The sequence below is a fragment of the Vulpes vulpes genome, chromosome X (assembly GCF_048418805.1).
Source record: "Vulpes vulpes isolate BD-2025 chromosome X, VulVul3, whole genome shotgun sequence".
NCBI classification, from domain to species: domain Eukaryota; kingdom Metazoa; phylum Chordata; class Mammalia; order Carnivora; family Canidae; genus Vulpes; species Vulpes vulpes.
In genome coordinates, this window is record NC_132796.1 from 121,672,617 (window position 1) to 121,687,700 (window position 15,084).

At 51.7% G+C, this 15,084-nt stretch overlaps 1 protein-coding gene and 2 non-coding genes across 3 annotated transcripts; all 3 read left to right on the forward strand.

Moving 5' to 3' along the window:
• The first annotated feature begins 2,071 nt into the window (after nt 1-2,071).
• Nucleotides 2,072-14,267, forward strand: DKC1 (dyskerin pseudouridine synthase 1). The gene is made up of 15 exons (XM_072744140.1): nt 2,072-2,198; nt 2,922-2,989; nt 3,633-3,719; nt 4,861-4,952; nt 5,276-5,460; nt 6,077-6,141; nt 6,516-6,642; nt 6,867-6,997; nt 7,386-7,529; nt 9,532-9,652; nt 10,868-10,986; nt 11,685-11,788; nt 12,165-12,273; nt 13,034-13,153; nt 13,424-14,267. Exons 1-15 carry the CDS (start codon nt 2,183-2,185, stop codon nt 13,487-13,489), a joined length of 1,554 nt encoding a protein of 517 aa, XP_072600241.1. The 5' UTR covers nt 2,072-2,182; the 3' UTR covers nt 13,490-14,267.
• Nucleotides 7,091-7,227, forward strand: LOC112918199 (small nucleolar RNA SNORA36 family). Its single transcript, XR_003234631.1, has one exon. It is a non-coding gene; the product is annotated as a small nucleolar RNA SNORA36 family (small nucleolar RNA).
• LOC112918201 (small nucleolar RNA SNORA56) lies at nt 11,970-12,094 on the forward strand. The gene has a single exon (XR_003234633.1). It is a non-coding gene; the product is annotated as a small nucleolar RNA SNORA56 (small nucleolar RNA).
• Nucleotides 14,268-15,084: the final 817 nt, after the last annotated feature.

The window sequence follows — 15,084 nt, forward strand, 5'->3', positions numbered from 1 at the left end:
CTTGATCCCAGGTCTCCAGGATCATGCCCTGGGCTGAAGGTGGTGCTAAACTGCTGAGCCACTCGGGCCGCCTTCCCTTCTCTTGTAAGAACACTCATCATTGGATTTGGGATCCAGCTGAGTAATCCAGGATGATCTCATTTTGAGATTTTTAACTTAATCATATCTACAAAGACCTATTTTCCAAATAAGGTCACATTCACAGGATCCTGGGGTTAGAATATACCTTTGGGGGGGTCAGTTCATCTCACTACATTTGGGAAGTCATTAGGCTTTGAGTAGAGGAGGGCCATGGCCTGACTTGTAGTTAAATGGCACTTGTCAGCTGTTCTGTTGAGAAGACACTATACATGGGAACAGTAGAAGCAGGGGGACCGGGATCCCTGGGTGGCGCAGCGGTTTGGCACCTGCCTTTGGCCCAGGGCCCGATCCTGGAGACCCGGGATCAAATCCCACGTCGGGCTCCCGGTGCATGGAGCCTGCTTCTCCCTCTGCCTGTGTCTCTGCCTCTCTCTCTCTCTCTCTCTGTGACTATCATAAATTAAAAAAAAAGAAGAAGAAGCAGGGGGACCTGTAGGAGGCCATTGGAGAAATACAGGAGAGCCACAATGATGGCTTGGACTGTGGTGACAGCAGTGAGGGCGGTAAAAAGCATGAGATTCTGGACCTGTTTTAAAAGAATAGCTGGAAAAAAAAAAGCATAGCTGGGAGGTTTTGCTACCAGATTGGATGACGAACATTGGAGAAAGATGAAGCCCACAGGAGAACCATCCATGAACATCTCAAAGTTACTCAGTGACATATTTACCAATGAAGCACTGTAAGATAAGGGGAGAAGTAGTAACCCACTCGTGGATCTTGGTCCTGGGCAGTTTGGTCATCTATAAAAAGTCAATTTGTATCATGATTATGATCGCCGCGGGATGCACCTAGAGAAATTCTAGAGAGAATGAGCAGTGAGGAAAAAGCAACCAGCTGTTTCTCAAGGCACAGTAACATAAAAGTGCAGTTTCCAGTCTTACGGTACAGGAGAAACGGAAGAAAAGCAGCAACTCGTTAGAAAGAGAATGGCCAAAGGGCTCCCTTCCAATTGCAGTAAGTTGCACAGAGATCAGGGGCGCACCCGGGTCAGACTGCGAAGCGCCGCGGCACAGACGGGAGAGTGGACAGAGGAAGGGGAGACGCTGGCCGAGGCGCTGCTTCCTGCTGTCGGATCCGCGCAGCCACCCAGCGGCCGTGACTGTGGAGCCAGCGACGTGCAGCCGCGTCCTGCAGCCCGAACCGCTTCAGGTGGAAAACACACACTGGGGAGCCTAAGCGCGAAAAATATGTCTAAGCATTTTTTAAAAAAGAGTTTCCTTATTCATTCATGAGAGACATGGAGAGGCAGAGACCCAGGCAGAGGGGGAAGCGGGCTCCACGCAGGGAGCCCGACGCGGGACTCGAACCTGGGACCCCGGGGTCACGATCTGGGCCGAAGGCAGATGCTCAACCGCGGAGCCCCCCGGGCGCCCCTCAAATATTTCTTTCATAAAGTGTGTCTCTGATATGTCGAAATGATACCATTTCGGATCACCGGGTTAAACAAAATTCGTTATTAAATGAATTTCACCTTTTTTCTTTTTTCTTTTTTTGGTCGTGCGGCCGCTGGAGGCTTTAAAAGCGCCCGAGCGGCTCGCACTGTCCCCCCATTGGCCAGCAGCGCCCTAGCTGAGCGGGCTGCAGGCAGCAAAGGGCTTTCCACGTCCCTGTGCCTCAGCGTCCGCGTGTCCACTCAGCCGACGCGCCGCCAACGTAAAGGGGTCGGCGAGGGGACGCCGGCAGCCGCTGTCATCCGTCCGTCGCGGCCCGGGCGGGGGTCAGGGACCCGCGGCCCGGGCCACGCCCACAGGCCAGGGGCCGCCTGCGCATGCGCATCCCGGCCGGGCGGGACCCGAGGCGCACGCGCGAACACCGCCCGCGGGGGGGCCGCAGCAGCCAATGAGGTTCCGCGGGCGGCCCGCGCGCCTGGGGCTCGGCTCCCAGAACCCGGCCCCGCCCCCGGCCCCGCCCCCCGGGCCGCGGCGCACTACGCAGCGGGCGTCGCACAGGTGGGCGGGCCCAGGCGGCGCGGCCTGACGGCGGCGGGAGTCCGCGCGCTCACTCGCTGCTGGCGCACGCGGCTCGCGCTGTGCGGGGCAACATGGCGGACGCGGAAGGTAGGGGTCGCGCGGCGTGGGTGGCCGGGTGGGCTGCGAGGGCGACGGCGTCGGGGCCGAGGCGGGCGCTGCCTTCCGCCAGGACGCCCCTGTCGCCGCCGCGGCCTCCGGGCTGGCCTCGCCTCTGGAGCCGGCTCGCCGGGCGACGGCGGAGGGCTGGAGGGGTCCTCCCAGTGGCGTGGCTGCGCGAGGCCCGAGCCTCCCGCCGATGGCACCGTCTCCCCAGGGCCCGGACCCCGTCACCGGCGTGGGCCGAGCCGGCGGCCCCCTGCGACGGGAGACCTGGCAGGACGTGCCCCGCCGCCTGTCCGGGCGCCGCGGCCAGCGCCACGCGGAAAGGCCGGAGGAGCGGGCGGGGAAGCAGAGGGGCCGAGGGGCCCCGGCTTGCGCCCAGCTCCAGGTGGCAAGAAAGTTCTGTGGGCCGCAGGCCGCGGAGGGGACCCTTGAGTGGCCACTTACGGAACTTTCTGGCCCGTGGGGCGAGCACTTGGGCGGCAGGTTTAAGCACGGCCACGTGGTGAACCGTACTGGGAGCCGACATGTGCGACTGCTGCCGGTTGGCTACGGAGCCTTGCAGCCCACGCGCTCGGCCGTACACACCTCGTGGGCCCCAACCATCGTGGGCCCCACGTCCATTTTCCGCTTCTTCCTCTTCCATCCTCTATTTTAGGCTTCATTGCCCTTATTTTCGGGGAAAACTCCCAAACCTCTTGTCTCTTGTAGTATTAATTTTGCCGAAGAAACATAAGAAGAAAAAGGAGCGGAAGTCCTTACCAGAAGAAGATGTAGCGGTGAGTGGGAATATGTTTTACTTTGGACTAAACGGAAAGGTTAGGGAGGGAGCACATACGTAACAGCTGTTTTTAAAAGTCTCTGATGAATGAGTCGGGTAGTGGTTGTGTAGGGACTGCACAACGCCAGCCTCCTAAATCTCTTGTCCAGGGCAGTTTCCTAAATGGTGTTGCGCACACCAGCTGCTCTCCCTGAAATTCTTTCTTATGACACCCACAGACCCACTATCCCTCTTTCTAAGTTACTGTTCCCATCTTTTTTCTGTAAAATTTTATTTCTGAAAACAGAGAGTGCTCATGAGCACGAGGATGGGCAAAAGGAGAGAGGGAGAGAATCTCAGACACACCATGGCGCCAGACACAGGACTCCATCTCAGCACCCTGAGATCATGACCTCAGCCCAAATCAAGGGTCACAGGCTTAACGGAGCTACCACCCAGATGCCCCTACATGTCCCCATCTTGGGGGCACTTCACTTACCCTTCTGAGATCCTGGTTCAGTTCTTTTTCACTTGGGAGGTCCCAGTGAGGAGGCATGAAGATTACCGGCTTTTTTATTTAAGAGGCTTAGACTAACAGGGTAGTAACGGAATTATTCAAAATCAGGTGACAAGTCTGACCTTGTGTTTCTGTCCTGTTTAAGGAGATACAACATGCTGAGGAATTTCTTATCAAACCTGAATCCAAAGTGGCTCAGTTGGACACATCTCAATGGCCCCTGTTGCTCAAGGTATGTGGTTGAGATTATGTGTCCGATCAGTGCCTGACTTTTAAGTTATTTAAGTATTCAGCAGTTCATTAAGAGTAATTAGCACTAGCATCTTTGAGGAAGTGCCAGATGATACAGTCTAAAGCAGTATTTCTCACGGTGTCTCACATGAAGGACCAGGTTTTTTTTCATTTCCAGTGCACACAGTGCTGTAGTGGAATGCAGTATCGAATCTTACCAGTGTCTTACTGCCGTCAAAGTTGTTAAGTAACTAGTTCTTGGTTTCTGTATTTGACTCCATGTTACAGGCTTGTACCAGTTTGTGTGTCACACTTGGTTCAGAACTGTTTTAGTGCTTCAGGCCATGGGCTTTGAAGCCAGACCAACTGGAGTCAGGCAGTGTGTTACATTCAAACAGTCATTTAAACTCGGAGGCTGTCTGCTTATGGTTTTCTTCTCTTAAGAAGGCAGGTGAGGACTGTGGTAGTAATCCATGAAACGTGTTACATAGAGTCTACCATGTACCTGGTCCTAACAAAGTGTTATAATAAACTGATACGTACGAGGTGAGTGAATGAGATTTGCTGATGTAACTCGACACAGTTTCTGTTTGGCCAGATGGCTCTTCCATTCATATCTGTTTTTCTATCGTAGGTCCTCGGGATATGCTAGTAAATTGGGTATGCCAGGGTCCCTACTGACGTCGAACTTAAACATCTAGGGTTGGGAGATGACAGTTAAAAAATCATTGCTATTTGTGCTAAGCACCGTGATGAAACTTAACTGGTCAACGTGAAAGATGAGCTTCAATTGAGGGGAGCTCTTTTAGACCTGGGCAAAGCAGAGATGGGAGCGGCTGGAGCAGGAACGAACTAGTTGTGTTTGACAAATGTCGTTGCCACTCTTACTTAGTACCCCAAGAAGTACCCCAAGAAGTCTTTCTAGAGGAGTGACCAAATTTGAATTCGGTTCCTATAGGTAGTTTTTCCTGTGTATAAGGAGCCTTAATGGTCTGTCACCCTAGATAATGAAAATGCAGGAGCGAGTCCAAGTTTATGAACCTGCGGGTTAACCACATCATGGTTGATAGTGGTGCCGACTCTTGTTTTACATATGTTAACGGCCTGTTAAGTTTCTTTTGTGTTGTATTTTTATTTTCCAGAATTTTGATAAGCTAAATGTAAGGACAACGCACTATACACCTCTTCCTTGTGGTTCAAATCCTCTGAAGAGGGAGATTGGGGACTATATCAGGTAAGTGTGTTGGGACCATGTACTGTTCACACTCCTTTTCTTTTCAAAAAGACCGTTTCAGGGGCACCTGGCTGGCTAAGTTGGTAGAATGTGGGGCTCATGATCTTGGGTTCGTGAGTTGAACCCCACTTTGGTCATACAGTGTACTTGAAAAAATGACCCTTTTTTTTCACATCAGTTCAAGGAGGTAGTGGCATCTTAGAATGACCTAGAATTGCCGTAAATACATAACCTGTACCCATGGTGAACTTTTTTAAATCGTCAGATTTAGTTTTTATTAGAGGGACAAGAATGATGGCACAGTGGTTTCTTTTCCATTTTAGGACAGGTTTTATTAATCTTGACAAGCCCTCCAACCCCTCTTCCCATGAGGTGGTAGCCTGGATCCGCCGAATACTTCGGGTGGAGAAGACGGGGCACAGTGGTACTCTGGATCCCAAGGTGACTGGCTGTTTAATCGTGTGCATAGAACGAGCCACTCGATTGGTGAAATCTCAACAGAGTGCAGGTATGTGGAAGAGGGGATAAAGAGGCAGCTTTTGATATCGAAAGGCTTTCTACATTTCCTTTTCTTCTGCCTTTTGGCCCTTGATAATGGTCTCTTCGTCAGTTAAAAATCCTGAGCCGGGATACTCTGTACCTTCTGTCCCTTGCCAGATCCTAGTGCATCTGCCTTTCTTGGAGTTCCCGGTACTGGACATGGTGCACATCAAGTTGACTAGATCTGTTCCTAGCACGGAGGCGGGGCTGTGGGTCCAGCTCTAGGCTTACCGCTCCAAGCTCCTCTGGGTCTTTGCTTCTTTGCTGCTGCTTCTGCCTTAAGTGCCCTTCCCTCATTTTCATCAGGGGAAGCTCTCCTACATGACTTTGCAAGGTTTTTTCCAAAGCACTCTCTACATTGGGTATTCCAGCTGTCCCTGTCAGCACATTGGAAGTTGAACTCCCAGTGAGAGAAAGTATCTTTCCTTTCCACGTCGAAACCTTGAAATTTGTCTCGAGGGAAATTTTACACAAAGAAGTTGTCAAATTGCATGTTTTTCTTGCTGCACAAAATGGGAATATGAGCATATAAAAATACAGAAAACTCAGTGGCCACACCTGACTACTCTTCTGTCATTTTTTAGGCAAAGAGTATGTGGGAATTGTCCGGCTACACAATGCTATTGAAGGGGGGACTCAACTTTCTAGGGTAAGTTGTGATTACAGGGAGGGTACCTCTTGGCAACTTGGGTATCTGAGTCCCTAGCTGTCTCTCCAGAGGTCGGTTTTCCTGGCAGACCTGTCTTGTGCCCTTTTCAGTGGGCTGCTCACGCCAGCCCGGGCAGGTACTGCAGATTTGCAAGGGCACTTCAGCCCTGTCCCCTCTGAGGAAAGGGCTCTGATAAGCACTGAGTCATCCCTGTGTCATTGAAGAGAGAAGCAAAAATGGAAAGAGCATTTTAGGTCTTAAACGATTGGAAGAAACTTTTGATTTTCCATTTGTGTACTTAGACTGCCGCAATAGCCCATTTGCTCCTATTGGAGAGTCCATGCATTGAGTCTTTGCTTTGTGCTTACTCCCAGGCCCTAGAAACTCTGACAGGTGCCTTATTCCAGCGACCCCCACTTATTGCTGCGGTAAAGAGGCAACTCCGTGTACGGACCATATATGAGAGCAAGATGATCGAGTATGATCCTGAAAGAAGATTAGGTGAGTTATTAGGCCTCTGGGCAGCTGAATTGACATTGACCACGTGTGGACAGAAGTGTGTTCTTGGGAACTACATTCTCGTCAAGAGTAGTTGCCCTTAGTATATGGTGTAGCCGGAGTCTGGTTCTGTTGTGTTTAGTCCTGCTGACTTAGAAGAACTCTGGGTTTCTCCATCAGTGATGTGTTTACTTTGGACAATGTGCTACTTTGTGTGTGTGTCTTAGGAATCTTTTGGGTGAGTTGTGAGGCCGGTACCTACATTCGGACGCTGTGTGTGCACCTTGGCTTGTTACTGGGAGTTGGCGGTCAGATGCAAGAACTTAGGAGGGTTCGTTCTGGAGTCATGAGTGAAAAGGTACACTATTATGGGACTAGAAGTTTTAGAGCTGGTACTTCGTATTTTCCCGCCCTTGGTGGAATTTCTGCTTCCTATCCTGGAAAAGACAATTTCCAAAGTGTTGAGTTCAGTTCAGGGCAGCTTCCCTGTTCTGTTAATTAGACTTTGGAACATTGAAGCCCGGGCCGTGAGAGGTGGTTGGATAGAACGCATTACTCTATTCATTTCCTACCTCTCAGCCTACAGAAATGCCTACTTAGACTTCAGTATATCAGCGATTACAGATGTGTAGAGGAGACTGAAGACTAGAGTTTGGGACTAAAATTCAGGTTTTGGAAGTTTGGGGTCTGTTGAACTATTTCATATACAGTGACACTGAATTATTGTCCATATGGCTGCTTTTCAGGACCACATGGTGACAATGCACGACGTGCTTGATGCCCAGTGGCTGTATGACAACCACAAGGATGAGAGTTACCTACGGCGAGTTGTTTACCCTTTGGAAAAGCTGTTGACTTCTCATAAAAGGCTGGTTATGAAAGACAGTGCAGTAAGTTCTGGGTTATAAGTGGGCTTTGGACATAATGAGATTCCACAAAGATGAGATACAGTCCGTATTCTGAAAACCTCACTCTATGTAGAGATGAAAGATGACGTGAACCTATTTCCTTTTAGGTTTATTTTTTTCTGGCTTTGTAGATTGGACTCTGGAATGTTTTGTCTTTTTATTTTATTTTTTTGTTTTTGATTTTTTTTTGTTTTGTCTTTTTTTTTTTTTTTTTTTTTTTTTTATTTATGATAGTCGCACAGAGAGAGAGAGAGAGAGAGAGAGGCAGAGACACAGGCAGAGGGAGAAGCAGGCTCCATGCCCCGGGAGCCTGATGTGGGATTCGATCCCGGGTCTCCAGGATCGCACCCTGGGCCAAAAGCAGGCGCTAAACCGCTGCGCCACCCAGGGATCCCCCTGTTTTGTCTTTTTAATAAGCATTTATGATTAACTTGTTTTTACTAAATCAAAACCAAATATACTAGATTAAACTGGGAAATTTAATGGTAAATGTACTTCCATATCAAAATTAGGCAGATTGTTTAAACATTTACTTTTGAGTTTTCCTAAAGTATCAGTGGTACATAAAATCTGCCTTTCTGTAAGCTGGTAGTTCTGTGTGTGCCTGAGAATCCTTGATGTATTTGCACTGTTGCCAGAAAAGATGTTCTTAGAAAGATAGTATTTATTGATTGGAGAGAGAGGGAGCATTAGCAGTGGAGAGGGGCAGAGGGGAGAGGGAGAAGCAGATTCCCCACTAAGCAGGGGGCCTGATGTGGGGGACTCGATCCCAGGACCCTGAGATCATGACCTGAGCCAAAGGCAGATGCTAAACCAACTGAGCCACGCAGGTGTTCCTAGAAAAGAATTTTTTGCTTGGATTAAAAAAGTTAAGATGGGCATTTCAGAGAGATGGTAAGCTATGTCCTTAGGAATTTCACTAGGAAGTTTTTAAAATCTTAGTTTGAAAAAAAAATCTTAGTTTGAGGCTACAAAACTTAAACATCACTGAAATTACCAAGGTATTTTTTTAGTGTGCTTACTACATAACCTTGAGAGTACTTCTCTTTTTTTTGTTTTTAAGATTTTAAATAATCAAAAAAAAAAAAAAAAAGATTTTAAATAACCTGTATGTGTACCCAGCATGGGGCTTGAACTCACAACTCCAAAATCAAGAATCACATACTGTACTGTCAGCTAGGTACCCTGCAAGTAGTTCTTTTAATCACGTGATTAATTATGGCAGGGAGAAAATAGCTAAGTTGAGGGTGTTTGATGCACTTTTTGTATGTTTTGCTTTGTAGTAAGAGCCTAAAAGAAAAACTACAGAGGCGTACTAAACTATGCCATTATAAATGAACAAACGTAATCGTGTGAAACAGTGTAAATGCTGGGGCCTCCTTACGCTGGGGTCAGACTGGTGCCCTCTGGGTGAATTAAAGTGGGGGGTGGAATGTGGTCAGCAAAAGAGATCTAGGTGGATGAAGACAAGATGGCACAAGACCTTGAGCTCTCAGGGAGAGGTGGCTTCACTTGCATGTAATTGGTTCAGCAGGCCTCGGTAATCTTGCTTGCTAGGTACTTTGGGAGCCTGTTACAGGCCAGGTCTCCCCAAAAAGCAAAAAGGTCTCTTAGTTCTGTTATGATTTTCCTCCTTAATGATAAGAAAGAGAAGAATAATTAAGGAAAAGTCAGTCTGGGTTTTGGTAGAAGATGAAAATACTGTTAAGTCCCAAGGATGAATGAGGGGCAGGAATTTAAACTCCCCTTTAATGACTTCATTTCTGAGTAAGTGTGTCTGAGGTGCCTAGCTCATAATGGATGGTTGCTTCATACGCCAGATTGCAGCCAATGGCTGTCAGTGCCATCAGCCGCATCCTGTGCATCCTGTAGGCCGAGGCTGCACTCTCAGGTCCACCGCAACGTTCTCCTTTGCACCCGCGAGGGTAGGGATGGAGGGTTAGTGCAGCGGCTAGGACTTTGACATGTGATGCTGTCCCTGCAGGTGAACGCAATCTGCTATGGGGCAAAGATCATGCTCCCGGGCGTTCTCCGATATGAGGATGGCATCGAGGTCAATGAAGAGATCGTCGTCATCACCACCAAAGGGGAAGCAATCTGCATGGGTAAGAGGGGACGTTGCCCAGTGTCTTCTGCACATCACAGCCAGGCTCGGCTAAGATCAGGCCCCTGAGCCCTGGCTCTGCAGGCTGTCTGGGGCGGGTGAGGGCGGTCAAAGCAAAGGACCACAGCAGAGACCCAGATGAGGAAGAGGTGGACGGCTCTTCCCTCGTCCCACTGGCTGCTATTAGAGGCCACGTCTTAGCAGCCTGGCTCCAGCGAGGAGGGGGAAGATCCTCAATGAGGGGAATAAGTATCTATGGTAATTGAGATGAAGAGTGGAGGCCGTTTCTTGTCAGCCTGTACCAGTTACCTTGTGAATGGTTAGCTGCTGTTAGATTGTCCCTTAACACTTCCAGTGTTCCGTTGCCCATGTGTGGCCTGAGCCCCCAGCCTGGTGAGGGTATCTTCAGGGTGCTCTACTCTGACTGCTCCATAGAGCCCTGCTTGCAGCTGAGAAGGGGATCCGATGACAAGCTTTCTTGTGCAAATTAGGCACATTAGGTGAACAGCTCTGCTTTACTTATTAAGAGGTCTCCTGAGGACCTAGAAAGCATTGATTTTTATGCAAGTAGTGTAAAAATTTTTTAGACTGATATTTTTAATATGGTCTCACAGTTTTTTTTCCATATGAACATCCTCAGCAAAGGAAACCTCAAGGCAGTAGAGCTTCAAGTATTAAATGATTTTTTTAGGGCAGCCCTGGTGACCCAGTGGTTTAGCGCTACCTTCAGCCCAGGGCGTGATCCTGGAGTCCCCGGATCGAGTCCCACATCCGGCTCCCTGTGTGGAGCCTGCCTCCCTCTGCCTGGGTTTCTATGTCTCTCATGAATAAATAAATAAAATCTTTTATAAATAAATAAATGACTTTTTTTAGAGTTTTATTTTTTATTTTTTTTTGAGTTTTATTTTTTTATTTTTTTATATTACTTATTTTAGAGTTTTCATTTATTTTGAGAGAGAGCGTGCAAGCAGGGTCGGGAGGGAGAGACTCTCAAGCGGACAGTACACTGCACGTAGAGCTCGACACAGGGCTTGATATCACAACCCTGGGATCATGACCGGAGCCAAAATGAAGAATTGGACACTTAACCAGCTGAGCCACCCAGGTGCCCCTTAAATGGGGTTTTAAGATTCATATAAAATAGTAGAATCAGGGCTCATCACATTCCAAGTTTCTCCCCTCCAAGTCATTCTTCATCTCTTTCCAACACCTGCAGCCATTGCATTAATGACCACAGCAGTGATCTCTACCTGTGACCATGGTATCGTAGCCAAGATTAAGAGGGTAATCATGGAGAGAGACACTTATCCTCGAAAGTGGGGTTTAGGTCCAAAGGTAAGTGGGACTGGGCGTGTGCCCTGCTGAGTTACCTTTTCATTTTTGTGTTGAATACTCACTTGGGTAGTTCTCTGCTCTGTCTCTACCACCACAACCTTGCCTTGTACCGGGCTCTGGGGAGTGATGGGGAGTAGAAAAGGGAACATCTCAGACCTTAGAGATTTTACTGTAATGGGGGAAAGCAGATGGGCATCACTAATTGCATGGCTAATGGTGAATTTCAGGCAAGTTGAAGTCCTATCAAAGAGTGTAGAGCGGTTCCTGGCACCTTGGGAGTCCAAAATGAAGGGTTTGACTTGATTGGGGGCGGGGGCGTGGGGAGTCGGGTCTGGGTAAGGGATTTTTGTTGGCTCCATGCCAGCATAAAGGATGTAATAGTATGTGTTGATGAGGTGAAGGAGGGAGGGGAGAGTCTGGGGAAACTGGGATAGTATGTGCAGAGGCCCTTTCGTGGAAGAATGGGGTGAGAGGCGGTGCCACCAAATGACATTTCAGAGGCTGTCACTGGTACAGTAGGCTTTGTGACGTTGGGCAAGTCCCGTGATTGCTCCTGTTGGAGAGAGTTCTGAGTGCTTTGCAGAGAGGGGTGAGGCCCAGCTGGGAACCCACGAGGGAGAGGAGCCTTATTTGAGCGATCCTAGTACCTGCTTCTCACGTTACACTGTTCTGATGTCAAAACCCCAACCATCTCCCAGGCAAGTCAAAAGAGGCTGATGATCAAGCAGGGCCTCCTGGATAAGCACGGCAAGCCCACAGATAGCACACCTGCCACCTGGATGCAGGAGTATGTGGACTACAGGTGAGCACAGGGTGCTTCAGAGCCCCAGGCGGGGAGAGACAGTCCCTTGCTGCCTGGATGCAGTAGTAGTTCCCCAGCTACAGGGGAGGATGGGCGGCGGCAGGGCGGGGTTGGGCCGGCGCAGAGCTGCTGTCGCGGGGACTCCGGGGACCTGCGTGGTGCTCACGAGGCCTTGGGGCCTGCGCAGCAGTTACCCTTTTCTAGTCTGGCTCGAGGGACTCTAGAGGGAGTCCGTCTGCGACAGTAAGCGGTGAGCTCTTGTGTCTGTCAGTATTTTGACGATGGCCGTAGACTTGCCGGATAGCACTGCTGGAGGATGCGGCAGGGCCTCCCCGGAAAGCCGCCCTGCATGTCTGACCTCCTGCCTCTCTTGCAGCGACTCTGCAAAGAAAGAGGTGGTAGCCAAGGCAGGAACAGCCGCACAGGAAGTCACCGAGGTAGTAAAGTCCCCCAAAGTGGTTGCCGAAGTGGTGAAAGCCCCAAAGGTAGGTGGCATGCTGCGAGCGCTGCGCCCTGTGCCCGGCGGAGGGGGGTGTCCGCTGGTCCTGAGTGTGATTGCACGCCAGGCCCGTGTTGTGGCCCCACGCAGCCCGTTCCCCAGCCCCGCACAGCGGAGACCATGCTGTGCCAGGCGTCGGGGTGCCCGTCGGTGCTGAGCGGGCTCCAGGGGGCATTCCCTGTTGTGGCTGCTGGGAGTGCTGCGGGCTCAGCTCACACTGGCCTCGGCTCCCACCTCAGCTGAGGCAGCAGTGCTGGAGCACAGAAGGGTCCGTGGGCTCCTGGCCCCACCCTGGGTCAGATGGTGGCACAGCTGTGTGGAAATCCACTGTGTGAAGCTCGGGGGGCAGAATCACCTGAGGCTGACCACCTCTAGGCAGCACGAGATCAGTGTTGGGAAGTTCGAGGACAGTAGGCAGTAGTGCCTCGACTTCTCCGGGTTGGGAACCCGCGGCTTGAGAGTACAGCGTGGGTGCAGGGAGCGAGCCGGGAGGCGCTGCTGGCTGCCCCCTGGGGCCCCCGGCCCTGCTGCTCCGGTGCTCCTGCTGGGCCCGTGGCTTCCCAGACTTTGGGGCGGAGGTTGTTGTTTGAATCCTCTGCAGACGAAGGCTCTCTTGGGGGTCGTAATGAGGAAACGATCCTGTTGGGTTGAGTCGGGAAGTTCTCTGGCGCTTCCCGCGTTCTTACTGGACGTTTCTTCCCCACTTTGCCCACGATCTCACATTTGATCACTTGTCTGCACCTTAGCGGAAGCGAGACAGTGAGAGCGATGAGCTGTCTCCACAGCTGCTCAAGAAGGAGAAGAAGAAGAAGAAGGAGAAGAAGGCCAAAGCCGCCGCGGAGGGCGCGAGTGAGCCCGCAGATGGGGTACGTGTGGACGTGGTCGGGAGGCCCGCGCTTGCTTAGCCGGAAGGGGCAGGGGGCAGCGTTTCCTGGCAGCCGCCCGTGCTGCAGACTGTTGATGGCGGGGCGCGGCTGAGTGGCGTCTCTTGCGGAATGTCTGTAAGAGGGGACATTGGGGCCTCCCTGAGAAGGTCCGAATATCCTCACCGGTCCCGAGGCGGCTTTATGGGGCCTTTGGAAGTCGAGCCAATTGGGTTGTTAACGGACGCACTGAGGCTGCCCTCTCTCTCCCAGGACAGTGACAGCGCCAGGAAGAAGAAGAAGAAGAAGAAAATAAAAGCGGAGGTGGTTTCGGAGTAGTGGACGCCAGCGCAGGCACGGTGCCCGGTCGGGAGGAGACATTAAAGCCTTACTGAGAAAACGTAACTCTTTTGTTCTTGAGGGAATGGAACGCAGGTCCCAGGAAGCTCGGAGAGTTCGGCGCTTCGCAGCTGCTCCCTGAGAACTCGGGGACGAGACCCGGCGTGCTCCCCCACCCTGTCCTGTTCTAAGGATGTGGGTGCAGGAGGCAGGCTCGATGCCGCCCGCTGCGCTTCTCGGAGAGCTGGGAGTCCCCTCCCTCAGATCCAGGGCGGCCCAGGAACGTCTGCGGGCGGCGCCCGGTGGCTGTCGTGACATCTAGCCCTCTCCTGCTTTGCACCCCCCCCCCCAACTCTTTTTAAAAGTCTCCACACGTGGCCCAGTGACCCAATGTGGAGCAAGGAAAAGAACTGAATTCTGTTGGTCACTTGGGGGATCAATCTTTTGTCCCGTGTCCTATGAGGACAGTGGTCTTTTCTGGTGTCAGAGCCATTTCTGCCCCCCCCCCCCGTGTGTGTCCCTGTCACAGGCAGGCCATCCGGTCAGCTCTGTCCGGCCCCCCGCCCCACCCCCTGGCTTTAGCGGCCCTTTGTGCCCCTTCAGAGCCTGCGTGGACAGCCTCACGCACCTGAGTCCATCTGCCTACTTGTGTTTGTGACAGAAGCTAGGAAACTTCCAGACTCTCTTTTAACCCTCTTTTACTTTCAAAGGATGAAATTACTTCCTGCTGGGAGAAGGTTGTACTTTTTACTTAATAAAGTCTACTTGTTTTTAAGTATTTCTGTTGGGTCTTTTATCGCAGATGTAAAACTAGCAAAACAAAATATAAACTAGTTTGATTAAAAATCTAGGGGACTTTATGTCCAATTTGGAACAAGGGCTAGTCCATTGCTTCCTTTTCTTTCCCTGGTTCTGAGTTGCCCCATTCATTCTGGGGCCCGTTCCCTGGCATGGAACTGAGTGAGGGCTCTGGAATCTTCGTTGAGGACATGGACTAGAAAGGGGGAACCCTCACAGTGATGTCCCAGACATGGGAAGAGGAGAGGAATGGGGCTGGCAGGAGGTGCCCCCCCATGCATGGGTGGGGGTCCTGAGCGAGGCTGGGGTCCCTCCCTGCAGCGAGGTGAGGCCGGAACATGAGGCTCAGAGTGTGCGCCTGGGAGTCTTCTCGCCAGGGACTAGAGCTCCGGGAGCCGCGGTGGGGGGGGCTGGGGCCCCAAGTGCGTAGCAGCCCAGCAGCTCCGCGGGGGCAAGGAAGCGGGGTGTCTCCCTCTGCAGGCGGTGGGCGGCGGGCGTGAGGTGCTCTGGGAACCGTTGGGGGGGGGAGCTAAAGGGACCCGCCGCCCTGGCCGCCCTGGCCGTCGGGGCCGCGGGATCACAGCTCTGCTCCCAGCTTGGTCTCTGCGTCGCAGTCTGCGTGCAGGTGCACACAGGAGGCGCCACACTGTCCTCGGCGCGGCCCCGCCCCCGGGACGCTGGGTTAGCTGGACCTGCAGCCTCGGGCCTCACGTGGCCGCAGGAGGCCTCCGCGCCCCGACAGGCACCTGGCAGGCCCTGTCCCTCCGGAGACGCGGGGGGGGGGGGGGACCCAGAGA